Genomic DNA, 25,570 nt, shown 5'->3' on the forward strand with positions numbered 1-25,570 from the left:
TTAACGTGGGATTACTCATGATTGACCAATGATAAGAAATAAAGGGCTGTATCATTCCTATAACCACAAATTTTGTTTCCTACAGAAGGCTATTTTGAATAGTTTATGATTTCAAAAGACAGCATATCCCAGAAATTAGAGAAAAATAAGTGTTTTGATTCTCTTGATATACATTAATGTATTTAGTGTTAAGATATAACCACAGTTATCGCTCAGTAATTATCATTTAAATAATGGCATTCAGAATGCTAAAATTAAACTACAAATTTTTTAAAATGTACTCGAACCGCTGTTGAACCGCATGCATATAGGCAGATGCAGGGATCGACAACGACATTTGTGATATTTCTAGGACTTAGAGACTATGCTAATTTTATAATCCTATAAGCTGCCTTTGCTATTCATTCTCTACTCGTACCATATTACATTTATATTTGCTCTTCTTCGTTAAAGACCACACTGTGTTCCTTAGACAGGAAATCTAAACTCTAAACTTAAAATACTATTTACACTTGGTGGTCTGGTCCAGCAGCTTCTTCCACAGATCAAATTGTTCGTTCGACTTGATCATGTGCACGCTGATCGCATTGCGTATATTGCACGGGTTGAACGAGATGCGTCGATTGACGAACTCGTTCGCCTGTAACCGCTTGATATTCAGGCTCTTAGCAACTATTCCCGTGGTGAACACGTCCTCCAGCTTCAGATACACGGTCTTCAGTGATCTTACATAAAGTTCGTGTACAATGTCTCCGGTGAGAACGTAGGCAGGTCCAGTTGTAAAGGAAGGAAACACGCCCGCCGCGAACTGGTCCACAGATACATAGTATTTGGACTTCTTGTTGCGGATAGGTTTCCATTTCTTAGCCAGGCGGCCATATATAGTTCGCTTGTCTTTATGCTTGTCAAGGAAGGTCAGCAGCTTAGGCACATTGATGAACATGTCGTCGTCCGTTTTAAGGATGTACTTCGCCTTCGGGCAATGCAGATCCGCCCACTCCAGCGTCGAGATTGTCTTAAGGGTGAGGTTGTTGTACGAGTCTATAAAGTTTCCCCTTATCAGATCCCCGTATATAAAGTTTTCCTGGGTAAGTGCCTTGTTTAAGGTTTCATTAGTTCCACGTCCCAAGACGAAAGCCATTCCTACGTCCCTTCTGCTTCCATAATGCATCCAAGTCTGCCGGATGGACATTCGGGCCGCATCATGAGACATCGCAGAGCTAATGAGAACCAAAAGCTTAATAAACTCTCCGTTTCTCGGACATATGCGCTCGGCGTCGATTTCCTCGTCCAAGTGACCTGGCTCGTAAAGTTTCTCGGTGGCAACTCCCTTCGAGGGATCCACTGGAACAAGAGGCACCTTGGCCACACTCTTGCCCTTTGTCGTTTTTCACACTGGCCACAGGTGGTCTGGCGGATTTAGGAGGCAAAACTGCAGAATCCTTTGCATCTTTAATTTCCTGTATCACCTTGGAGACCTCCTGCTTTTCGGAGTCAACTTTCAAACCTTCCAGTTTGCCGTCGATTGAATTGAATTGTGCCACGTCCGGTTGATTGCCTTTATCTAAAACGAGAAAACCAGACCATTAGCACTTCCTATATCATGTTAACGTAATAGAAATATGAATAAAGACTTCAGTCAATTCTAACTCGCCCCATAAACATCTGTTCGACAGTAATCCAATAGTCTAAAATAATAAGTGATTGTTTACAACGCTTCCATAATGAAACACGACACCTGGCTATATAAGGGGAAGGCACATATCATTCGCCATTGCCATGGAGCATTACAAATGGGTGCGCCAACAACGAGTCTTTGTCTATACAAATGTTTACTTTTGGAGAGGTTTTATATAAGTATTTATGGCAATTCAGGGATCATTAGGGCGAATATTTCAAAGGAATTACATGAGAAACGATATAAGCAGAGTTAAAGATTAACTTGAAATGTTATCGATGTTTTCAAAACACGTCTTTGTCAAAGATAAATCTAACTAGAAAATAATTACCTGTGTTTGGGTCAGTTCCGGTTGCCTGGACAGCCGCTCCATTTCCCGTGCTACTGTTAGAGGTGATGTTTTTCAGTATCTTATCAGCATTCTCGATAAACTTTTGCAAATTGGAAGTAGGTATGAGGAGTTCCGCATCGGAAAGGCCTGGCTGCGACTGCGGTTGTTGCTGTTGTGTTATCTGAGCGGGAATCGTTTGTTTTACAACCAACGTGTCTGCAGAACTGTTGTTGTTGGTGCTGCTGTTGATATTGCCTGCGGAAGATCCGAGTCATTAGCTTAATTAGCACTAGAATGTTAGCTTACCAACTCCCACACCCACCTGTGATGCCATCAACGCTCTGGCCATACTGTTGCTCCTCTAGCAGTTCTTCCGCCATGACATTGGGCGTCCTCAGCACCACCAACCTGCGGACTGGCGCCGGCAGAGCCACCATCAAGCAGTGCATCCTCATCGATTGTAGGCAGCCGGTGCTGTGGATGCTTCTTGTGAGTCTCCACTGTTTGTGACTGTCTGCTAGAAATCTTTGCCGTACTTTCGCCACCAGCGGGCGGGCTGTACTCCTTGTCCGTATTATTGACTATCAGAACTTGATCCATGGGCTGGCGGCCCGGATGACCACCTATCAGCTGTTGCGGTGGTGAAGCCGCAGAGCGCACATGATTTGTTGTTAAGGTGGCCGTCGTTGAATACGAGGCGTAGATGAAAATGGTGAGGATCACTACGATTAATACTAAAAGGAAACGCAGCATGCGTGTGTTATGCAGACTTCCAATGGCCGCCATGATGGCCCTTTCAAAATCTCGCAAATCTCAATCAGTCTAGGTCTCAGTTTCAGTTTGGACTCCGCTCCTCTTATTCGTTTTCGTTTCTAGTTTTTCGTTTGCTGGATATCGTTCTCGTCTTCAACTTGTGAGTATTATGATAACGATGCCCTGGACACGTGCAAGCCTGGCGACGATTGCGACGTAACTGGAATGAGAACACCACGGAAATGTAAGTAAGTAACTGATTCAGCTGATTTGTTAAGTGCTTTTATACCCGGCACTAGGCGAATAGAATGATACACCTTTAGATCTATATTGAGAGAGGGCAAAGCTCCCAGTTATTGAAAAACTTGCCTGGCTGTCGACAAATAAAATTTAGATTAAAACATAAAATTGTTTTGTTTTCCTTTCGGAAAATTTAAAAGGTATTTCCCAGTCGAGTAAAAACCTAAAACCCTGTTTTGTTGTTTTCGTTACCATTGCTGAGCAAAAAAATGCAAATATTTTGATAGAGAGTGAGTGGGGTGGAGTTACCTACGCAGCAAGATAAGGTTTTTGTATACGTTCCGAATTGTTTTAAAAGCAAACTAACATTGCAATTACGATAGGACTTATGGTGAAGTTTTTGTTTTATCATTTTGCATTCTATTTGCAAAACTCCAGACAAAGCATTAATGAACAGTATAAAAAAGTTGTTTTTATTTGAACAAGGAGCTATTTGGAGTACGTAAAACGCCATGTTTTTAAAAGTAATTTTATAAAACAAACTCATTTTTCGTAATTTGCTAGCAATAAGGTTTTTGAAAATAGTAGAGCTCAAGTGCTGAATGAATGAGCTATTCTATTTTGGGAAATCCAAGGCAAATGTTTAACTGATTTATATGGTAATGGGAGTGACGAACGGGTGGTTACTTGGGAAGTTTCCGTGAGCTAATGAATTCCCAGAACGACGAGAGCACGCACAGCATCCAGAATCGTCACGACATCGCTCAGGGCTCTGTGCCCACTTTGCATGCGGCTCGAACAAGTCAACAGCAGACTTGACCCGATTCGGTGGAGTCTGAAGAGAAACCCAACGAAGGCAGAACAGAAAACCTAACATCAGGCAGACTCTTGACCAGAAGCTCTGGAGCCACTTGAGTCGTCTTACCTTGCCTTAGCTGACTATGCGATAAGATTTCTTATCGGTCGAGCCCATGCAGCCGTTTCAGGGCTTTCTTGAAATCCCAATAGTCCCTGTGTATATATAGATTTAATAGGGGCTTTACGGTTCTGCCATAAAAATAGAACCAGTAGGTTGTGACAGGTTGTGATATGGAAATCAATAAAACGCCGGGACAGGTACTTGTAACTCTTCTAGCAACATTCGATTTGGCCACGAACAATCTTGAATAGTCAATGAAAATTCCCAATGCGTCACTGCTAGCAAGTGGGCCATCTTAATTGATTGTCGATAAGGTAGTTATTATGAAAATATTTCCCCTTATCTGATCTAATGTATAAAGGTATTTTGTACATTCGATATCCTAATATTTGTATAAGAAATCTGAATTTTGTCTTATAATTAAAAAGCGTTTTCGTTTCAAGCAATTAACAGACTTTCGAAACCTATCTAATCGCCGTCGCTTTACGTCGCAAATCGACGAGGAAAAACCCAATCAATTTAAAATTGTGTACGGGTTGTTGGAGTTCAATAAAAAACACATTGTTTAAAAAAAAAATAATTTTGAAATAAGAAACCAAATCACATGCAACACAAAAATCGCTTTCATTGCAAAACAGAACCCCTTTACTAATACTTTGTTTGCAAAACTTCAAGCTGATAAGACAAAAACTAAATTCTGCGTATTTCCACTTATCGTTTAATTATAAACACTACAAATTTACTGGCCCATAAATGATAAACAATTTATTATATATATTTTTGAACAGATAATGGTATACTGATAGCATAACAAAAAGATTTAATTAATGCAGTTTTGCCTAATATTTAGCCAACTAATGAATGGCAATTAGCCAAATTCGATGATAAACTTCAATCGCATTCAGAAGCGAGTCTTTATCAACGTGCTCTGGTTTGGTCAAATATCTACTCTTCTGGTAACCGGAAAGAATCACACCGAGTACGGACACAATGGAATTTTTTGGGGACTGAATCCGACATGGTCGTATCGTGTTTGCGGGCTTATCGTAAAGCTAAACGGACGCACACATAGGAAGAGCTAATAAGCATATTGCTATTTCTATTTAGAACCGCAGCGTGACGTGCAGCGTATTGATAAGAGATTACACCCTTTGTTTTTCCATCAAGAGCGAAAGTGTGGCTTATCTTTGGGTTGAGATGAATCACTGGCACTGCATTGGTAAATTGCACTTAATAAACCGTGAAGTATATGGGAATTTTTTTAATTATCGCCGCCAGTTTCTTATCGGACTTCCACTTCCCTTTGTACAAGTTTGTATTCTATATGAAGAACTTTCCTAGGTCCGACTTGAGCAACAATAAAATCTGTTGTTTTATCAACACAAAAAACGTATATGGAATTCCAAATATTCAATTTTGTTTTTGGGCTTTAATTTCTATTGCACAAAACACATTTGGTTTTCTTTAACTACTTTTGTAAAAAGTATAACGACTACCACATTGTTAAAGTTTCCTATAACTCAAAATGCATATAATTGTTCAATTTAGATAATTTCGTCTGAAATCGTTCTACATGTTTCAGCAGTCGGCTGTATTTAGTGCCTTGTAATTGTGTGCGAAATTGCCAAAGAGCCGTGAAATTTGACAAGAGCGCGTAATTTGATGGAGTGTAACTTGAATTCAGCAGAAAAAGTCGAAGGTTTTGGAGAGAGGGGAGTGGCGAACGGAAGTGGGGTCCAAACTTCCAATCCGGCTGACGGTCGGTTGTATTTTTTCGTGGCCCCTCTCCGACTCTGCTAATAAGTACAATGAACCGCAGATAATCGCCGGTTTGGCGGCAAACGGGTTTTCGGGCGTCTTGAAACTATCTTCACCTCAAACTGCCCCCCTATCAATCAGAGCTTTGGCCAGGAAGATTCAACTGGACGCCGTATCGTGTTGATGAAAGTCTTTGAAAAGTTTATGTCAATCCTAAATCTAAAATTAAGAACGGGTATTTTGTTTTCAAAGCTGCACTTCCACCGGTTTTGTATTAACGATCTTGTTTTATTAGCCAATAACTGTGTCCTAGAAATTTTTAATTATTTGCCAGAAGACGTTCAAAAAATTAATGCAGATAGATATGAATCTTGTATTAGCATATATAAGCAATTTGAAAGAAAGAGGTAAACAAAATTTATCACCTGACTTATATCTTCTTTCTTCTATCTTTTAAAAGCACTTTAAATGCAAATTTAAATTAAAGTAAGTTTCCTAAAATAATTATATTTGATATGCAGTATTTTCTAAAACTGCGTTCACTTCTAAGATAAAAGCATTCTTAATAACAAAAAAGCTTTTAACTTTGTTTTACATGGGTTTTTCCAGACAATCTTTCATTATCAAAGTTTTGAAACTTTGAAAAGGCACTTTTGGGACCTAGATATACTGTAATAATTAATATATTCTTTATTTCAAGGCAGTAAGTTACTGATAAGAAAAAAATGTTCATTAATTATGTGATAAATCCATTGATGACCGAATACATTAAATATTTTATGAAATTGATAGTGAATAATCACCCAACTCTGAGTTTTTGGAGCGTATGTGACCGACAGAAGATTTTTACATGAAGTGCATTTAGTGAGCAATGGTTGTGATCCCAGGAAGATCAATATGGAGGTTGAATGGCGTTAATGAAACCTCCACTTCAGCTAACTGGTGGTGCAATGTCCGGCCGTGGAATTTGGAAATATGCGCTCTTCGGTTGCTTAAGCAAACATAAATGTGTGTTAATAAAATAACAAAACCCTAGGCAACGCATCGTCATCGTTGCGTCGCCGAGTCTTCATCGCCACCATCGCCCCTCCCTCGAATCTTCCAATCTTTGGGCAGACTTATTATAACTCACCTCCCAGCGTGGTTTAGCTGCGTCTCTGTTCCTCTTGCGCTGGAATCGGAGATGGGGCTATTGTTGGACCAGGGTCAAGCATAATTACTTGCTTGCCTGCTTATTTTTAATGTTTATTTAACGTTAAAAAAGTGCCTTTTGTTGACAATTAATAATGATGAATTGCTGTTGGCGTTGTAGTTATCCTAGTGGCTGTTGTTGCTTTATTAGTTGTTGTTTTTTTTGGAACCCTAGGCGCCACCACAAAGTTTGCTGATGTGCGTTAGTGTGCCTTGGGTAGTTTTTGTTCAGGCTTTTAGTTTGTCTGAGTATTTCGGCTTTAATCGTTTTTAATAACGCCAACCCGTTTCATTAGTCATGCGAAGCATGTTTTATAAATAAATAAGCATTAACACCTTGGCAAACCAAGAAATTTGTTGTTGGTGCGGAGCACAGACTCTGATTTAATTTCGCGTTTGTCCTCGATTATTTCGGGGTTTTCAATTGCAGTTTGCAGACATAGCGCAGTTTTATGACACTTTTGAGGCTTTGCACAATTCTCTTAGTTACAGCGACCGAACGTATTCCAATTTTTTTCTCCGTTTTTGTGGGCCCATTACTCCCACTTCCAAACGGATTTTGCGATTAGCTCAAATGCCAGTGTGGCCGGATAGTGACCAGTGTGGAAATGCCATTTGTTCATCTGGTCACACGAAAAGGCAAGTTTACTTATCGATTGATTCATTTAAGCATTAAGCAGATAAGTAAACTTTATATATTTATTTTCCTCACGGTACCGAATAAATTTGTTTAAAATATGTCTAGTATATTTATATTTCTTTATTATTTATTCTGTTGCCACCTTAATTTTTTAACAGCGCTGCAAATGTATATCTAATTCTAACGTTTCCAACACTAAACACCAGAAGCTTTTTAATTTGTACAATTTCAAATACTTTTAAAAAATTAATGAATTTTTCTAATATTGTTTTTATTTTTTTATAGGAATCAGAAACTGTAGTATTATTACGATTATTTTAAATATTTCTGTGTATCGGGGCATTAGGCAAATGATGCGATATGTTTGTTTGTATTCACTTTAAATTGGCCATTTCTTTAAATTAATTAAATTAATTAAAAAGCGGCTTACAAAATGTTCTCGCATTAATCTGTTTGAATTTAATGCAGATTGAATGTTTAGAAGGAAAAAAGGAAAAACCAGGGTCGTTACAGAAAATCATCAATTGTCTGTTAACATTTGGTTACCATCTGGTAACACTTAACAAAATTAATTAATATATGAAAAATAATACATAAATAACATAATAAATTAAACATATAATTAAAAGTCAGAAATATTGTTTTTAGGTTGTAAGAAATTCTATTAATCGAAATCTGTAAAAAAAATTTTGCGGCATTCACTGGTGTTTTTTAACCGCAATAAAACAAGTGGAAGTTTCGTTGATAAGAGCAAAGTTCATTCTAATTGCTAGAAATAACTTTATTAGTTAACAGAAAAAATAAAATTATCTTCCTTAAGCTTTTAATATTCCTTCTTAGTTTTAGTAAGTACTTAAGCTTTGCTCTATAGATTCCGCAGAGTAATCGTTATACGCACTTTATCATCCACTTAGATATAGTAAACAAAGAAATGGCTCTGATTCCGGCTGTGACCCGACTCACTTCCTCTGTCATAAGGATCCTGGGCTGCAATCCCAGTCCCATGACGCTTCAAGGTACAAACACCTACCTTTTGGGGAGCGGAAAGAGGAGAATACTGATCGACACCGGCGATGAGGACGTGCCTCAGTACATTGCGCACCTAGGAGACGTACTGCAGGAGGAAAAGGCCTCCATAGACACCATCCTGCTGACTCACTGGCACCACGATCATGTCGGCGGCGTCAAGAGCATTCTTGGCACCAAATTGGCCGACAAGGATTGCCGGGTATTCAAGTTCGGTCGCACAGATGCTAAAGACGAGTGTCCCGAGATCCCGTCGCATATCAAACTCCATCCACTTGTCCACAACCAGGAGTTTTCTACTGAAGGAGCAAATGTCAAGGTGGTACACACGCCTGGCCACACTACTGACCATGTGGTTCTAGCAATGAACGAAGGAACGCTTTTCAGCGGAGATTGCATCTTGGGAGAAGGTACCGCTGTCTTCGAGGACCTGTTTGAGTACATGAAGAGTCTGGATAAGATATTGGACATCAAGCCACAGCGCATCTTTCCGGGTCACGGCAATGTTATTGAGGAACCGATTGGGAAGATTGAGTACTACATAGCTCATCGCAATCAGCGCGAACAGCAAATCCTGCAGTTCTTCGTCCAGCGACCCAGCGAACGCTGGCAGGCGATGGATGTAGTCAAGGTGGTCTATAAGGAGACTCCGGAAAATCTCTGGCCTGCCGCCGCCTACAATGTGAACCACCACCTCAGCAAGCTGGAGAAGGAGGGAAAACTGCGGCTTATCAAGTCCGAGGATGAAGATTTCTATGTCTTCCAGCCAACAAGTGCGCTCTAGGTTGATTTGCTTGCTTACAGTTTCATGTCCCTAACAATGTAAATAACTAATTCTTGTTTGTTAACAATCGTTTATAAAAAAGATATACTCAGATATTTTATATTAATTAACATTCTATGGTGCAAGAAGAATCCATCGTGCCATAGTTGCATAGTTGTGGTATGACCATCGGATAGCTACCTTTCTTAGTTCAATCAATTAATATGTAAATATTGTAAATATACAGATACATTTTATTTCTAACCTGAAATCACTGCTTATAAGACGGCTGTTATCCGATGCACTTAATAGTATGGTCCAGTAATTTTTTCCATAGGTCAAACTGTTCATTGCTTCTAACCATGTGAATGGTAATCCTGTTGCGAATGTGACAAGCCTCGAACTTTGTGCGGGTGTTGGCGATCTCGCGAACATTAATCCGCGGAATGTTCAGACTTTCTGCAACGATCCCTGTGGTGAAGACGTCCTCCAGCTTTATAAAGGGTGTATTTAGCGATCGAATATACAGAGCGTGTACAATATCACCGGTGAGCAAGTAGGCGGGTCCAGTGGTGAAGTAGGGAAAGGTGGCCCTTCCATACTGAGAAACGGGTATGTGATATTTTGACCACTTATTTCGAATGGGTTTCCAATGCTCAGCCCGGCGTCCATAAATTGTGCGATTGGCTTTTAGCGTGTTTATAAAGGTTATTAGCTTGGGCACATTAATGAACATGTCATCGTCCGTCTTCAAGACGTAATTGGCCTTTGGACAATGAAGATCCGCCCACTCCAGCAAAGAAATGGTCTTCAGAGTGAGATTATTGTAAGAGTCTATAAAGTGACCCCTTATCATATCTCGGTACATAAAATCCTCCAAGTCGATGGCCTTGTTAGCCACCCTGTTGGTGCTTTGCCCCAAGACGAATGCTATTCCCACGTCTCTCCTGCTTCCGTAGTGCATCCAAGTTTGGCGAATGGACATCCTGGCTGCCTCATTACGTGGTGCTGAGGTGATTAAAACCAACAACTTTGTGAATAATCCTCCCCGAGAACATATTCTTTCCACGTCAATCTCATTGTTGAGGTGACCGGGCTGGTAGATAGTTCTTACTATAGGCATTCGGACGGGAACATCGGTTTCTATTGATAACAACCCCATTGATTTTTTCGCCAAAATACTTTTGGAATCTGTTAACCTTTTTGTAAAACCATTCTGCCCTTTATTGCTATCTGTAAGAAACAACCAAATTTAAAAAGATTTTAATATTTAAGTGCTCTTCTAAGAAAACTTATTTTAAAAAAATTGAAATTTATTTTAATGAAAAAAGAATGAAATTCTTACTCTGCTTCGTATTCTTGTCGACTCTCCTGCTTCTGATTAGGGAAATTAAATCTTTGGCTTTGACATTTAGATTATTAGAAATGGTCATATCATTGCTGCTGTCACTGCTGTTTCCTGAAATTTAGGTTTATGAGATAATATTCAGTTTAAACGACGAACACACCGTTAGAGTTTTCGAAAGTTTCCTTCCTGAGAATCACTTCTGGCGCTGCAGAATTATGCAGCCCTATATGACTCATAATTAAATCGCCTGAATTGGGCTCAGAAATCTTAAGGTAGTTATCTTTTATCATCGCCCTTGATTTGGAAAAATACGAGAAGACTGTCAAGCTAACAAGAATTAGAAAGAAGATGCAGTGCAGCAGTCGGCTCGCCATGGCTATACGTTTGGTCTAATTTCCCAGGAATATGTCCACTCTGCAAAGATAAATTTACAAAAGCCCCAGAAAATCATATTAAATATATTTAAAAAAAATTTAGCAAAACAAGTAATGCACACTTGACAACTTACTTTTAAGTTTCAGCATTTTTAATGACACTTTAAATCCTTTCGGCATCTTATAATTTTATACTCAGCATTATTGAATTCATGAACCCTATGGGTTTTTTGCAGGTCCTGGCTTAAAATTATCTTAATTTTCTCTTTTCCTTCGACCCACATATTTTCACTGCAACTCCTGATGTATTAACGGTGTTTTTGTTCACAACAGTTCTACCAATGTTAGTTAACATGGTTTCAACGGTTACCAACACTGCTCTGTGTACGTCAGCTAGAGATGAAACGACCGTGGTTTTCGATGTACCATCGATGTTTACCTGTTAAGACCTCGAAAACTTCGATATTTTACAGCGCTAACGTCAGCTGTCAGTCGAATCATTTTTCACGGCTTATATTGTGCGCTGCATTATTATTGCATTTCCTTGAATCCATAGCGGTTGCGTAGCATATGCGTGGATCGGTCGTGGTACTTAAATGTGGCACGTATCCGGTGCAGTAAGAGTCAATTGACCAGTAGGCAGTACAACCAGTGACTATGTCGTTTGTGGGCGGGGGAGGGTGTGGGGGCCAGGACGTACACAAGTTTGTGGATGCGCTGCAGGCGGATTTTAAGACCCTATCGCTGGAAACCAAGAAGAAGTATCCTCAGATAAAGGAGGTGAGTCCTGCTGACGTGTGGTTCATGGCCGTGGTTCTCTAATTGCGGCACTTATCCGCCGACACACAAGTGTGTGTCACCCACCTACCAACCCACTTGGGTCGGTTCTTGGGTGGTGGCGGAACGGTCGGTGGGCGGGGGGTGGTTTGCTCTGGTTCCACCTGTGCTTGTTCTACGCAATTATGAAATTGATAGCCTGTGCAAATGAAATTGATTTTATGACATTTCCACTTGCCCATTAATTTCCTTACGTTTCCAATTCCCAATCAGGCATGTGAGGAGGCCATTTCTAAGCTCTGTACAGCCGGCAGCAGCCAGCAAAACTCGGTATACTACACCGTCAATCAGATACTCTATCCACTGGTGCAAGGATGCGAAACCAAGGACCTAAAGATCATCAAGGTGAGCCGGCGTCTTACTAATTAAAAACTTAAATTAATTTCTTTCTCATCTACAGTTCTGTCTGGGAATGATGCAACGACTCATCACCCAGCAGGTGGTGGACCAGAAGGGCGCTCTCTACATCACCAACGCATTGTGGACTTTGATGGAGAATAACATCGAGGAGGTGAAGGTGCTGCAAACGGTGACCCTTTTGCTAACTACTAATACAGTGGTGCACGGCGACACCTTGGCCAAGGCCCTGGTTCTGTGCTTCCGGCTGCATTACACAAAGAATCCGACGATTGTAAATACAGCGGGTGCAACTATTCGACAACTGGTGTCGCTGGTGTTCGAGCGAGTCTACCTGGAAAAAGATTCGGTTTCTAGCCTCCAGCAGCAGCAGCCTAGTGGTTCGCCATCCGAGGGAGAGGGCGCCGGTCAGGAAGTGCAGACCTTTGCCTCGGACGCATTCCTGCTGTTCCAGGATCTCGTGCAGCTCGTAAACGCTGAGCAGCCTTATTGGCTGGTGGGCATGACAGAGATGACGCGCACCTTTGGCCTGGAGTTGCTCGAGGCAGTGCTGACCAACTTCAGTGCAGTTTTCCACGAGGTATGTTTACATTAGCTCAGACAGGTGTCGATATCGGGTTTATTTTCTTTTGGTTTCCAATTAGAGTAAATATTGTTACCCCTTTCTGTGTACTGTTCGATAAGAACATAATATGGAGCTACGTTTATTCTTGTGAAAATACTTTTAAAAGTGTACCTAGATTGTTAGTTTGAATGGTACCATATTATATAAATGTTACAAACATTTGTTAGCCAAATTTCTTATTTTAATGTCTCTAAATTCAACATTAGGCAAGAAACCAAAATTCAAATGATTTCAAAATAATAAACGTAATTTGCTTTTCAATGTATATTTGATAAAATATTAAAATATTTTTTTTTTCCCTCAGAGCAACGACTTCCGATTGCTGCTTAAGGAACGAGTCTGTGCCCTGGTCATAAAGCTATTTTCGCCAAATGTCAAACATCGTCAGCTGCCTGCACCAAGCAATGGAAATGCTCCTGCACCTGCTGAGAAACCATATTTTCCCATCAGCATGCGCTTGCTGCGCCTGGTGGCAATACTTATACAGAAATACCATACTATATTGGTAACCGAGTGCGAAATCTTCCTGTCGCTGATTATTAAGTTCTTGGATCCCGATAAGCCGGCCTGGCAGCGAGCTCTTGCCTTGGAGGTCATACACAAGCTGGTCACGAGATCCTCGCTTATAGCATTTTTCTGCAAGTCGTACGATTTAAAGAACCATGCCACCAATATTGTGCACGACATGATTGCCGCTATGGGTAGCTATGTGAGGTATTCCTTGTACAATGCCTCGGCTATGCTAAATGGTCAGCAGAACGGAATGGCCAATTCGTTGACCGCCTTGTCGGGAAATAATCAATGTGGATTCATGTTCCGAGGAGCTTACCTCCCTCTAGTGGCCACCTATGCCCCAGGAGTCTCAAAAGCTGTTTAGTAAGTTTAAGCAAGCTACTTTGAAATTATCTTATACAAAATGTTTTTTTTCTGCAGCTTGGAAATGCTAGATAAGCTAGATGCTCCAAATATTCCTGACAGCTATGGCATCTCGGTGGGACACGCCATACTCCTAGATATAACACGTTCTATTGGAGGCGTCATTCAGCGAACACCGGAGCTTCATCCAAGCCACAACACAGCAGTGATAACGGAGGAGGAGCACAAGCCACTTTGTCTCCAACTGGTGAACTCCAGCTGGTCTGGCCTTCTCAGCGCTTTTATTCCATTGGTGGAAACCTCTATCGATGAGGCCACCACGGAGAACATCCTCAAGGCTATGCAAAACTATGCAGCTCTATGCGGAATGCTGGAACAGCTACAGCCACGAGACGCCTTCATCATGGCTATGTGCCGTGCCTCTTTTCCGCCCCACTATGCCATGTCCATATTTGCCAACACCACGCAGGCGGATGGTGAATTAAGATGTGAGTACTTCATTTTATTATCTGAGTTATTATGTTTGTGTAAAACACACTCAGGTAAAAGCAATGTTTTATATATAGAAAAATATTTAATAATGCCATTTAAATTTTACAGGTCATACGCGCAGCGGTAGTCAGGATCTGAGCAACCAATTCATTAACAACTGCAGTGGCGATTCGGGAGACTTTCGACCTCAAATTGTGGCGGTGGGCACACCCCTGCCATCTGCCTCTCTTCCCCATAGTGTTATGCAGGCACCGGTGATGCTGACCAACAAAAATCTACAGTGCATGCGAGCGATCCTTTTCCTGGCGCACAACAACGGTGGAATACTGGGCACCTCGTGGCACATAGTGCTTCAAACTCTCCAGCATTTAGTATGGATCCTGGGCTTAAAACCATCTACAGGAGGAAGTCTTCAGGCTATGCCAAAGCCAGCGGTAGAGGCAAATGTGGGCATTCAAACGGCAGTGATGGCTGATCTTCCGGTTTTGTCACAAATGCTAAGCCAATTGTTTGAGTCCAGTCAGTATCTGGACGATGTCGCGCTGCATCATTTGATTGATGCTCTATGCAAACTGTCCCACGAAGCCATGGAGCTGGCCTACGCCAATCGGGAGCCTTCCCTCTTTGCGGTAGCCAAACTGTTGGAGACAGGTCTAGTGAACATGCCTCGCATTAAGGTATTGTGGCGGCCGCTAACAAATCACTTGCTGGAGGTGTGCCAGCACAGACACATTCGCATGAGGGAGTGGGGCGTGGAAGCTATCACCTACCTGGTTAAGTCCGCACTTCAATTCAAGCACAAAACACCTCTTAAGGATAACATGGTAAGTTTGGCTTCGGTTCATTAAATAGTGTCTAGAAAGTCTTTTTAATTATTTATATTATGGGAATATGAAAAGAAATATCAACGATTTATTTTTCGAATCTATTTTTTTGCCTTTAGGAACTACAAACCATGCTGTTGAGTCCGCTCTCTGAGTTGTCTACTGTTTTGCATGCAGACGTACGGCAACGACAGCTGGACTGCGTCCTTCAGATCCTGAATACGGCCGGGGAAATTCTCTCATTTGGCTGGCCGGCGATTATTGAGATCATTGGGGCTGTAAACGAGCACCATGGCGAGCCCTTGATCCGCACAGCATTCCAATGCCTTCAGTTAGTTATCACAGATTTCCTGACTGTGATGCCGTGGCGATGTCTACCTTTGTGCATCAGCACGGCTGCTAAATTTGGCTCCCAAACCCAGGAACTGAACATCTCCCTAACGGCTATAGGTCTAATGGTAAGATATGTTATAGATTAAAATAATCTATGCATTTCAGATTCTGGGAATATAATTATAATAAAACTGTTATTTCATTACAGTGGAATATTTCAGATTTCTTTAATCAAAACCAGGACAAGCTTATGTCTACTCAGCTGCAGGATGTATCCATTCTGCCAGACTTTCCGGGCACGGTAAAGATGCCGCAGTTCGATAAGTTGTGGATGTGCTTGTACGCCAAGTTGGGCGAGCTGTGTGTGGATCTGCGTCCGGCGGTGCGTAAATCGGCCGGCCAGACGCTCTTCTCCACCATCTCCGCCCACGGCAGCCTGCTAAATCCGCCCACGTGGCAGGCGCTTGTCTGGCAGGTTCTCTTCCCGCTGCTGGACAACGTGCGCGCCCTGAGCAGCTCGGCCAGCAACGAGAAGGTGGACGCCAGTGGCAACATTCTCATCCATCACTCGCGCAACACTGCCCAGAAGCAATGGGCAGAGACGCAGGTGCTGACCCTATCGGGTGTCTGCAGAGTGTTTAACACAAAACGCGAGCTCCTTCAGATGCTCGGTGACTTTGAACGAGCCTGGTCCCTAATCCTAGAGTTCATCCAGAATGCGGCCTTGAGCAAGAATGGGGAGGTATCTCTAGCTGCTCTCAAGTCTCTTCAGGAGATCATGTACCACAACACTACAGAGCGAGCGGAAAGGGCTTTGAAGGACCCCCAGACGGCCCAAGAGCAGGATGATGAAATCTGGACTGTGAGTAGAGTAGAAATTAGCTAGAACCACTTTCGAACCACCACTTTTGTAAAAGTCTTTTGCTGAAACTTCCAATTCGATCTCTTCTGGATTAATTTGTTTATTTGTTCATACTAAACAGACTTTTTTCTTCGTTCTTTTCCTGAGCAGATTGCCTGGAACATTTGGCTTAGCATTGGTATGGAGAGCACCAAGATGTCTACGTCGACCTCAACGAAGCTGCATCAGCAAAACAGCAATAGCGGCGACAGTCAGGATGACTTTTACATTCCCAGTCAGGCCTTCCTCACCGCCTTGATCCAAATCTTCCCCGCCATCTTTCAGCACATACAAGTCAAGTTAGTAGACAAATCTAGGAATAAGCTTTGGTAAAGATGACCAAAAATATGAATGTTAGTGAATTTAAGACATGTAAATTCAATCACGACGATCATTTATTTACCACGATCATCTAATATACAAATTAATGCAAAATGTTTTTCAGATTTAGTGCGGCTGACTTTGACAAATTCTGCTCGGTCCTGACGAACGCTGTATGTATTCCCGTCCAGACCGATGCGGTGCCCTACATCATGTCCACAGTGTCGGACACTCTCTTGACCCCACTGCACGATGGAATCCTCGATTGCATGGAACTGATACAGAAGGCAAGGAAATTTTAGATTAATATATCATAAATTATAATAATTAATATTTCTTATAGGTGGCCACAAAGACAGATTCTCACATCAGCCAGCTCATTCCTGCCATTTTCCGGCAGCTGCTGATCTTCAGCAAGTTTGCCTGCGCACCGCCCACATTCCAGCAGAGTGTGGAGCACAAGTATGCCAAGTCCTCGGGCCACTATGCCAACAATGCCTCCGTTGAGGTGGTCAGCATGAACTACATACCGTTTGGAGAGAAGTCCATCAGTATTTGCGTGAAGCTTTATCAGACAACGGCCACCGAGGATCCGGTGGTGCAGGAGCAGATCTTACACGATATCGTCAAGGCGCTGCGCACGCCGCTGGCTATGAAGTACAAGTGCCTGTCGTCCAGCACTTGGAAACTGGCCATTTCCAGTCTGATAAGCGTGCTACACACGGGTCTCAAAGTGGCGCGGGCCAAGCCGCAGCATTTCGCCAGCCTGTGGGACGACTTGGCCGACACTTTGGACAAGTTCCTGTTTCCGGCGAGTGTATGCACCATCGAAGATCGCGGCCTGGAAGAGATTGTACTAGACGAAACGATCGATTGTCAGGTGATTGAGTTGCTGAGAGATGAAGTATTGCCTCATGCCCACGAAATGCCGCACCAGTTCATCATGCAGATCGTGGTATTGCTGAACAAGGGCTCTATTCACTCCGCATCGGATACGAACATCTGCTACGAGTCCGACTGGAAACTGCGCGAGATTTTTGCCAAAACGTGCTTCGAGACGCTACTGCAGTTCTCTCTGCTAGAGGACCATGCCAACACCAACAACAATCGCCTCAATGCCAATTTGTTGGCAGCCGGAACAGCGGGAGCAGGTGGCAAGGACTTTGCAGGCAGGCTGGCAGTCACCGCTCTACTGCATCGTTTCCAAGAGGTGCTCAAGCGTTTTAATGACGACGAGAGACAAAGCGGCAAATGCCCTCTGCCAAGGTAAGTTTATATCAAATATTTTGCTTTTATATAAAACAAAGAATTATTTGAAACATTTTTTTAATTGACTTACATTATTCATTTGCCTATCAGGTTTAGACTGTCAGAGATATCGTTTGTGCTTAAAGCCATTGCAACGCTTGTGGTATCCATGAAAAAAGCGCCATCATCCAAGGGTAATAGATATATCTCTTAAATAAGGATGCCTGTTGCTAAGTTTTTTGATTTTCCTTTTAGTGAACAAGCCAGCTTGGGATCAGTTGATTGGCTTGTATCCATACCTGGTGGATTGCACCACAACAACGTCGCCGGAGGTTTCGCGATCACTGCGAGAAGCACTGCTCCAGTACACGGATCTGCTGCAAGCGCCTCGCACCTGCACAGGACCAACCTCAAACGACAATGCAATACAATCGAATGGACAAGAGTGAAAGTATGCCTAGACACAGAGACTTAGTCTGGATTTGGACTGGTGACAGCTGTGCGATGTTTTTTCTTAGTTGTTTAAGTCGAAACGTTTGAATATATTTATTTTGTGCATAATTTATGAATGTTAATCTTAGCCCTCCCTCGCATAGATGTAATGACTAAGCATCTATGTACTTACATACATACCTAAACATATATATATATATATATATTTGTAAAAGTATTTTGTAGTTGAGCTATGAAGTATATATATATAATAGGTCTATCTGGCGTTGCCGGGTAGCCGAATAACCAATTTAAAACCCTACAAACCGCTTGGCAAAGGGAAGTAACACAGACAGCAGATTCCTTTAGTACCTTTTCGAGACGCAAAGACAAAGAACTATATTAGCTATACATATACAAATCTAACTACGATCTATTTGTGTAGCGCATTTTAAAATACAGACTTGCGTGTTATCTGAATCAAATATTAACCATTAACCATGATGCAACCAACAACCAACTTTGTAGTGACGTTTTTAAATAAAGCAAAAATTATTATTACCAAACGATAAGAGTGGTTTATTTATAACGTCAGATTGCCTCGGGAGTTGAACAGACGGATGGATGTCTCAACAACAAGTTTACCTCGCCGGTTACCTGAGCCCACACATCTACTGTTAGCCTATCCTTATCGCATCCGCAGTGAGCAGCCACCTTGAACTGCCTCTGGAATTTAATTCTTTTGACTTGGCAACAACTCTTTTTATGTTTGTGAAATGTGGTAACTGATTACTCTCGTTTTGGTCATGTTTGCTTAGACTATGAACCGTATGCGGCTACATTATAAATGTTTATATAACTGATAGGAGGTTGTTTAGCGGAAAATGATCTCAGATCTAAAATTATTATTATTTTTTGGCAGGTAAAGTTGAATGACTAAAACTGGAATTATCGGGATAACTTTGCCCCAGCCTCATTTTGAACTTTAACATTTTAGCAATAAGGCATTGAATTGGTGTGAAAGCTGAAACAATGCTACTCATCTATTATATTTATCTGACTGGTTAAACCTGAAATATTTTGTTCCAAATACAACCTACCTTTTGGTTCCCCTCGTGCATGTGTATGACCAGCGAAAGTGCAAACATTTTAATCTAAATAAAATTTTTATTTTAATTTGTTTTTGTTTCATTTTTTTGTCGGTTTTCTGTTTTTGTTTTCATTTTAATCGGTATAATAAGTATAATAACATTTTTTGTTGTTCTTGTTTTCATTATTATTATTACTGTTAATGTTAATGTTTTTATAGTTTTTTTTGTTTTCTTTTGGTTTTAATATTAGAATTAGGCAATCGAGTTTAATACTACCTTCGTTTTAAATATTATGCAACGAATTTTTGGGTTTTTCCTTTCTCATGATTTTTTTGTTTATGAATTTTTAAATGTATATATTTAATAAACTCATTTCCGTTCTGGCTAGGCAACTTCTTGTGTGTCGGGCAGCCGCACACACTCCGTTGCTGTCTCGTATATTTTTTTGGATTTTATTTATTTTTTTTTGTTTTGTTTTGTTTTATGTGCTTGTCAACTCTTTTGGTTTTTTTTTGTTTTTATTTTTTACTTAATGCCGTGGGCGCTTAATGTACAGTTGCCTTGTAAAAATGTACAATTCAAGCGCTTGCTTTAAAATATTTGTTTTTTTTTTTGTGGTTTTTCGGTCTTTATTTGTTATTAATCTATATTAGCTGAAAGTTGATTTTCAACTCTGCCCTATAAATCACTTTTAATAAATAGCCGCCAAGACGCCTTCTTCTTATTTTTGGTTTGGTTTAGCTATTTACTTGTTTTAGCGCTTGTAATTAACATTTTTGTCGTGTTCTCATTATGTTTAACTTTTGTTTTAATTTCATGGGCTTAGATATAATACAATTTGTTGTTTATTATTATTATACTGCACTAACGGTCTCGTTCGGCTCGCTTTCATTTCATTTACTAACTGCCTGCTTTTCGGGGATTTTTCAAGTTCTAACTGCCAGCGGCTGCAAATTATGCTTCACTTTGATTTCGCTTAAACTTGCTTAACTTGTTGTTCTGCTTCTTCTTCTTCTTCTTCTTCATGTAATATTTAGTTAATGTTTAATGTGTTTGTGTATGTATGCTTGTGTTTTACGGTTTAACAATAGTTTAGTTTTAGTTTAGTTTAGTTTAGTTACTAATTTAGTGTAGCACATCCGTGAGATGAGACGAGATTTGCGTGTTTAGGATTTCGGTTTTGGATTTTGGATTTTGGGTGTTTTAGGTTTTGGGCTTAGGTTTTTTTCTTCTTCGGGTTTTCGATCTAAAAAACTCTATTTATATATATATGTAATGTATGTATATATAGTATGTATGTTTATAGTATGTTTTGTATGTATATTAATTTATCTGGTTTAATTAGTATTTGTTAAACAAAAGTAACGCAAGAGATTTCATTTAGTGCTAAAAACAAGTGTATGCTTATGTAAGTATTCGGTTTCCCTCAACTTTTTTCCACCATTATAATTATATTTATATCATATAATGTCTATGTAAAGAGATGTTCGGTAGATAGGCGTAAAGAGCGCAGTTTTCATCTTATTGGAAATTCGTAAAGTTCGTTAGAAATCTGATCTGAAAGTTTCATTAAAGTTTTCTCTTTTTTTTTTGGTTTTGGTTTTGGTTTATTTCTCAATTTATTCGATAAACTCTTTACATTAAATTACTTAGCTAAATTGTTGGGTTCTTTTCACCATCTTCTGCTTATGTTCGTTTTTTTTTTTTTTTTTTGGGTTTTTTCGGATTTGTTTTTTGCCATAGCCATACAAAATGTTGTGTTTCTTTAATGTATAACGTTAAGTACATATACATATGCTCCGTACATATATGTAACCCTTTTGGTTTTTTAGTTTAATGAACACTTTGTTGGGTTCAATTTCAATATTAGTTTAAAAAGTTAGTTATAGTTTTTAAGATTAGCGTTGGTTTTACATTTTCTTGGTTTGGTTTAGGTTTAGAAAAAGTTCTGCTTGTCGAAATTAATATAGTTAAGAAGCGCTGTGCCCTGTTGACTTGTTTGTGATTTCTCTTCGGTCTAGATTTAGGATTAGGTCTAGTTTTAGCTTCGGTTTCCATAATTCATTATCTATGTATTTGTATGTATATATGTAATTTATATAAATTGCTAAAAATCATAGATTTATCGATTAGTATTCATTTGAAACAGTTTTGTGTTCGCTCTAGTTGAAGACATTTCGCCAGGGACCGGCGGAACCAATTGGAATTCTTCCTTTGGGACTTGGTATCGAGTTCTATTTGGTTATCATATGGCGAAGTCTGAAAAGGGGAGAGGCGGGGGCTGGCACTTAATTGATTTCTTATTCTTCGGTTCTTCTTCGTCTTCTTCTAACTCCCCTAAAGGCTTATGCGGTCAGCTATCCTATATTTCTAGCTCATCCCGGAAGGATTCCATTTGCCTTCGCCGGCCCATGGGTGTGTGTGTGTGTGTTTTGTGTGACATTCGGTTACTAGCTTGGATTACAGAATATATTTTACTGCTTTTCGGTTCTCGGTTTTTATGGCGAACCGTGTTTACCCGTAGTACTAACTGGTTTATAGAGTGCTGATGTCACACCCCCTTTTAAGGCCAAGTCACACGTTTTGCTCAAAGTCGTCGCCGATTAGGGAAATGATTTAAAACATAAATAAATTATTTCTTAATGTTTTTTTTTTGTTTTATTTCTACTGAAACCCTAAGGCAATTATTTGTTCTCCTACAGTGTGTCCTACAGCTTGTCCACTTTTTTACACTACTCTGGGCGCCTGCGGAAAACAAAGTTAGGTTTTTACGGGTTCGGTTAGCAAGAATCTTAGCCTGGCCGGCTAAAGGCTCCTCATCCATATTCCACCATTTCCTTCTCTATCGGAAGCTACAAGCTCTTTTCCAGAGCTGGAAATCATACAAAATGTGTGACTTGCCAGTGAATTCGCCAAAAATCATATTCGTAAAAAAAAAAAAAACATAACTTGGCTCTGATTTCGCAAACAATGTCTTTTGGTTCTGGAATTTTAATGCTTTTAATGCCATAACAAGTGTTTTTGGAAATCATTGATTCCAATGTTTAATAGTTGATCTTTGAGAGCATTTTGTCCTTTTTTTTCATTTTTCCATCATTAGGTTTACAGATCCAAAACACACTGTATGGAAAGTCGAAGAGAGACAGTTGTGATTTAACTATATATTCTTATATATTCACTTTGTAAAAACTAAAAAAAAAAAAAATAACTAAGGACCTTCCTGAATTTGGAAACTAACTTGTCAATTTTAGCTTTAACTAATTTGGTTGCCCTCATGGATTTAACCGATGCGAACCGTTATTCTGGCTTAAGTTTAGTCTTAGCTTTCGTTTCGGCTTGTGACTTCTCCCCTCGACATTTGGCTTACGCGACTAATTAAACGTACGTGTAATTATTAATATTATTTATTTATATGTTATATATATAATATATATAAGGTTCCTTCTTGTAACTTAACTAGAGCTTCGTCTGATGTTCACATTTAGCTGCTCTACTCATGAAGCGACTAACGCGTGAGGGTCAAAAGTGTGTGCCAAGAAATTCTGCATTTGCTGATTATATTTTTCGATAGTTAGCAACAATTGATGGGTAAACAATCGATGTCGATAAATGAGAGAGTGATGCTTAAGAGGAATTGGGAGTGGAAATAGGAATGGGAGTGCTTTCGATAAGTCATACATAAGTTCTATCTGAGGAGTTGTAGTTAGGATACACGATTTGTTTGTTTGTCAGGCTTAGTTTGTCGTTTGTTTTCTGTACAAAAAGACATACAATACTGCGTATGTGGTTGTTTGTATATAAGTGTATATTATATAAGTATGTATAGTTTCCGTTTCTTGCATCCTTTTCCATTGTTACTATGTATGTTGTATATATATGTATGTATGTAAATAGCATAGTTGACGAGTGTTCCGAAGTTGATTTTGGTTTGCTTTAAAGTTAGTTACGTGTGTATGGTTTAGTTGTTCATGTTGTTGTTGTTGTTGTTGTGGGTAACATTACGTTATACAATATAGCAGTAAATAGGTATCGTAGCTGTTGTTGTTGTTGTTTTCCTTCTTGTTGGGCTTACTTTTCAGTTCAAAGAGTTTCAAGGATGTCTGTTTTCAAGGGGGTTTTCCATTTTTTTGGTCGAAAGAGAGAAAGTCGATGGGGAATCGGTCTGATAGGAAACCAAGCCGACAAATTAAAAGTAAAAAGGGGTTTCACGCAGATACAATGAAATGTACAGTTATACATAATAGATCAATTATAATATGTATATAAGTAGTAGTTGTTGTCATTAATAGTTGTTATACACAAATAAGCCACAAAAACTGTACAACAATTGTACATGAATAAAAAACTTATGCACGAGAATTTATCGACGGTTTCCAAAAAGTCTCCTCTCTAGGCTATTATTTACCTTTACCTTCTTCCTCTATTTTTGTAATTCATCGCATATGTATATAACTATGTAATCGAACATGCACACACACACACGTGATCTATATATATATAAATATATTTATTTATATATATAGCAATTATATATATATATTCTTTATTTATATATATAACAAGAACATTCTTTGTTGGTTTTTGTCAAGGGTTCTGTTTCTTTTATTTATTATGCTCATTTAGTTTACTATACAAATCGTCTCGCCTTGTGTCATTTAACATAATTTTATTTCATTAACTTCATCGTTTTGCTGAGAACACAGTTTACTATGTAAATATTTAAAGCTTTGGTGGCGGCGAAAAACACAACAACGAAAATACCACGAAAATAAAAACATTAACATAAAACTGAAGTCGTTCAAATTTATACATATACTCAAATATATATATATATATATATATATATAAATACGATTTATTTATGATTATGAGTTAAGATGTGAATTGAAGACCGCTTTAGTTCTTAGTTCCTTTCGCACTTCGATTTTTATACACATACATTATACATAAACAACCGAAATTAACAACAACAGAAATGAATTAACAGAGCTTATGATTTCTTTTATTTTTTTGTATTTAGTTCTTAGTGTGTTTTGATTTTGGTTTTTTTAGTTTTTTTGTTTACCAAAAATGAGGCTAAGCAAATAGTACTGAACTTTACAAGTTTTGGCAGTACGCATCTGATTTACGTCCATCCTTTCCTCCTAAAATTATGCAATATACAATGTTTTCGCTTCTTCCAACGCTTCTTCTTCTTCTTCTTCTTCGTCCCTCGTCTACCTCTCTATCATTCGTCATCAGCTACTAGTTGTGGTATTAATCCTTTTAAAATATACTCATAACGCGCTACTTAATTGTTTAAAAAGTTCTTCTTCAGTTTTTAATACACCGTATTAACTAAGTTTAATAAACAAAGTTTCTTTTCCTTTTCTAACATCGTTTTGCAATCGCTTTTCCATGTGATCATGTCCTTCTCCGCCATCTTTCTTTTTGCGTCTTCCTATTTCTTCTTTAAGTTCCGTTTTGAACTAAAAACTAACCTCAAAATATCGCTACCTAGAAAATTATAGTCGTATAAAGAGAGATAGAGAGACAGAGCCTGGGCTGCTGCTTGCTTCTACAGTGGGTCAGGCAGGGACAGAAGATCCCCTTCTTTAGCTTTCCTCAACGTTTTTTTTTTAGGTTATGTACAATATTATTCTGTTGTTCAGAAGGTGGAGGGTGCGTGGGAGGGGGAGTAGTGGCATGTGCGACATTTTTGCTTTGGAGTTAACGCTTCACTTTATGGTTAATTGCTAAAGTTCCATTATTCTGCCATCGTTTATCCATATTCTCTTATTAGTGTTCGTTTAACTGCTATCACTTTCCATTTAAATATTATTTTAGATTTACTTCGGTTTCGGCTTCCACTTGTTTTAATATTAATTGTTTGTTTTTAATTGTTTTACGGTTTTTTGTTTTTAGTAAAATACAATTTTGCTAAACAAAGTTTTTGGTTTTCCTGGCTGATGTGGTGGTTGAGGGGAGGGGGAAAATGGGGTTTAGAGGTTACACAACTTTTTCTCTTGCTCGGTTTTCTCATTAGCACTTCTCGATTTCGCTAGTTTTATGTAGTTTATGTAATGTCTTAATGCATTTTACTTTCTGTTATGTGTTTTTGCTCATATATGTTTTTTTTTGTTAATGGTATTATTTGTTATTCTTTATACGGTGTGTTCTTTCTTTTGCTTAGGAATTTTAATCATAATTTCTCCTTTTCTTTTTCCTGCAAT

At 39.4% G+C, this 25,570-nt stretch overlaps 5 protein-coding genes across 11 annotated transcripts in view; 2 read left to right on the forward strand and 3 right to left on the reverse strand.

Moving 5' to 3' along the window:
• Positions 1–150: 150 nt before the first annotated feature.
• Positions 151–7,455, reverse strand: LOC108106169. Its single transcript, XM_017213085.2, is given in 6 exon segments — positions 151–1,390; positions 1,392–1,564; positions 2,010–2,264; positions 2,332–2,402; positions 2,404–2,982; positions 6,812–7,455. Coding segments are annotated over 5 exon segments (1,779 nt in total). The 5' UTR covers positions 2,796–2,982; positions 6,812–7,455; the 3' UTR covers positions 151–502.
• A 618-nt stretch (positions 7,456–8,073) lies between these two features.
• Positions 8,074–9,556, forward strand: LOC108106194 (beta-lactamase-like protein 2 homolog). The gene is made up of 2 exons (XM_017213121.2): positions 8,074–8,355; positions 8,425–9,556. Exon 2 carries the CDS (start codon positions 8,442–8,444, stop codon positions 9,318–9,320), a length of 879 nt encoding a protein of 292 aa, XP_017068610.1. The 5' UTR covers positions 8,074–8,355; positions 8,425–8,441; the 3' UTR covers positions 9,321–9,556.
• A 19-nt stretch (positions 9,557–9,575) lies between these two features.
• Positions 9,576–11,342, reverse strand: LOC108106193 (beta-1,3-galactosyltransferase 5). 2 transcript variants are annotated; one of them, XM_017213119.2, is made up of 4 exons: positions 11,156–11,342; positions 10,808–11,061; positions 10,645–10,758; positions 9,576–10,532 (listed from the first exon to the last, which is right to left on the reverse strand). In XM_017213119.2, exons 2-4 carry the CDS (start codon positions 11,019–11,021, stop codon positions 9,592–9,594), a joined length of 1,269 nt encoding a protein of 422 aa, XP_017068608.2. In that variant the 5' UTR covers positions 11,022–11,061; positions 11,156–11,342; the 3' UTR covers positions 9,576–9,591. The 2 variants fall into 2 exon arrangements, with proteins under 2 accessions (XP_017068608.2, XP_017068609.2); XM_017213120.2 differs by lacking the exon at positions 11,156–11,342 and having other exon boundaries at positions 10,645–10,751; positions 10,808–10,897.
• Positions 11,343–11,475: 133 nt separating this feature from the next.
• LOC108106095 (protein MON2 homolog) lies at positions 11,476–18,836 on the forward strand. Its single transcript, XM_017212953.2, has 13 exons — positions 11,476–11,801; positions 12,072–12,203; positions 12,259–12,795; positions 13,145–13,716; positions 13,774–14,204; positions 14,317–15,032; positions 15,152–15,490; positions 15,574–16,227; positions 16,378–16,565; positions 16,712–16,874; positions 16,931–17,853; positions 17,947–18,029; positions 18,091–18,836. Exons 1-13 carry the CDS (start codon positions 11,679–11,681, stop codon positions 18,282–18,284), a joined length of 5,055 nt encoding a protein of 1,684 aa, XP_017068442.2. The 5' UTR covers positions 11,476–11,678; the 3' UTR covers positions 18,285–18,836.
• A 692-nt stretch (positions 18,837–19,528) lies between these two features.
• The window catches only part of LOC108106096 (neuroplastin), a 36,548-nt gene continuing 30,506 nt past the window's right edge, over positions 19,529–25,570 (reverse strand). For all 6 annotated transcript variants that reach the window (XR_005993865.1, XM_017212956.2, XM_017212955.2 and 3 more), the window contains one exon: positions 19,529–25,563. Coding sequence is in view for 5 of the 6 variants with exons in the window: in XM_017212956.2 (XP_017068445.1) it covers positions 25,536–25,563 (28 nt within the window). In the remaining variant the exon portion in view is untranslated. The remainder of the gene's footprint in view (positions 25,564–25,570) is intronic.

The sequence above is a fragment of the Drosophila eugracilis genome, unplaced genomic scaffold (genome assembly GCF_018153835.1).
Source record: "Drosophila eugracilis isolate 14026-0451.02 unplaced genomic scaffold, ASM1815383v1 contig_386, whole genome shotgun sequence".
Classification (NCBI taxonomy): Eukaryota; Metazoa; Arthropoda; class Insecta; order Diptera; family Drosophilidae; genus Drosophila; species Drosophila eugracilis.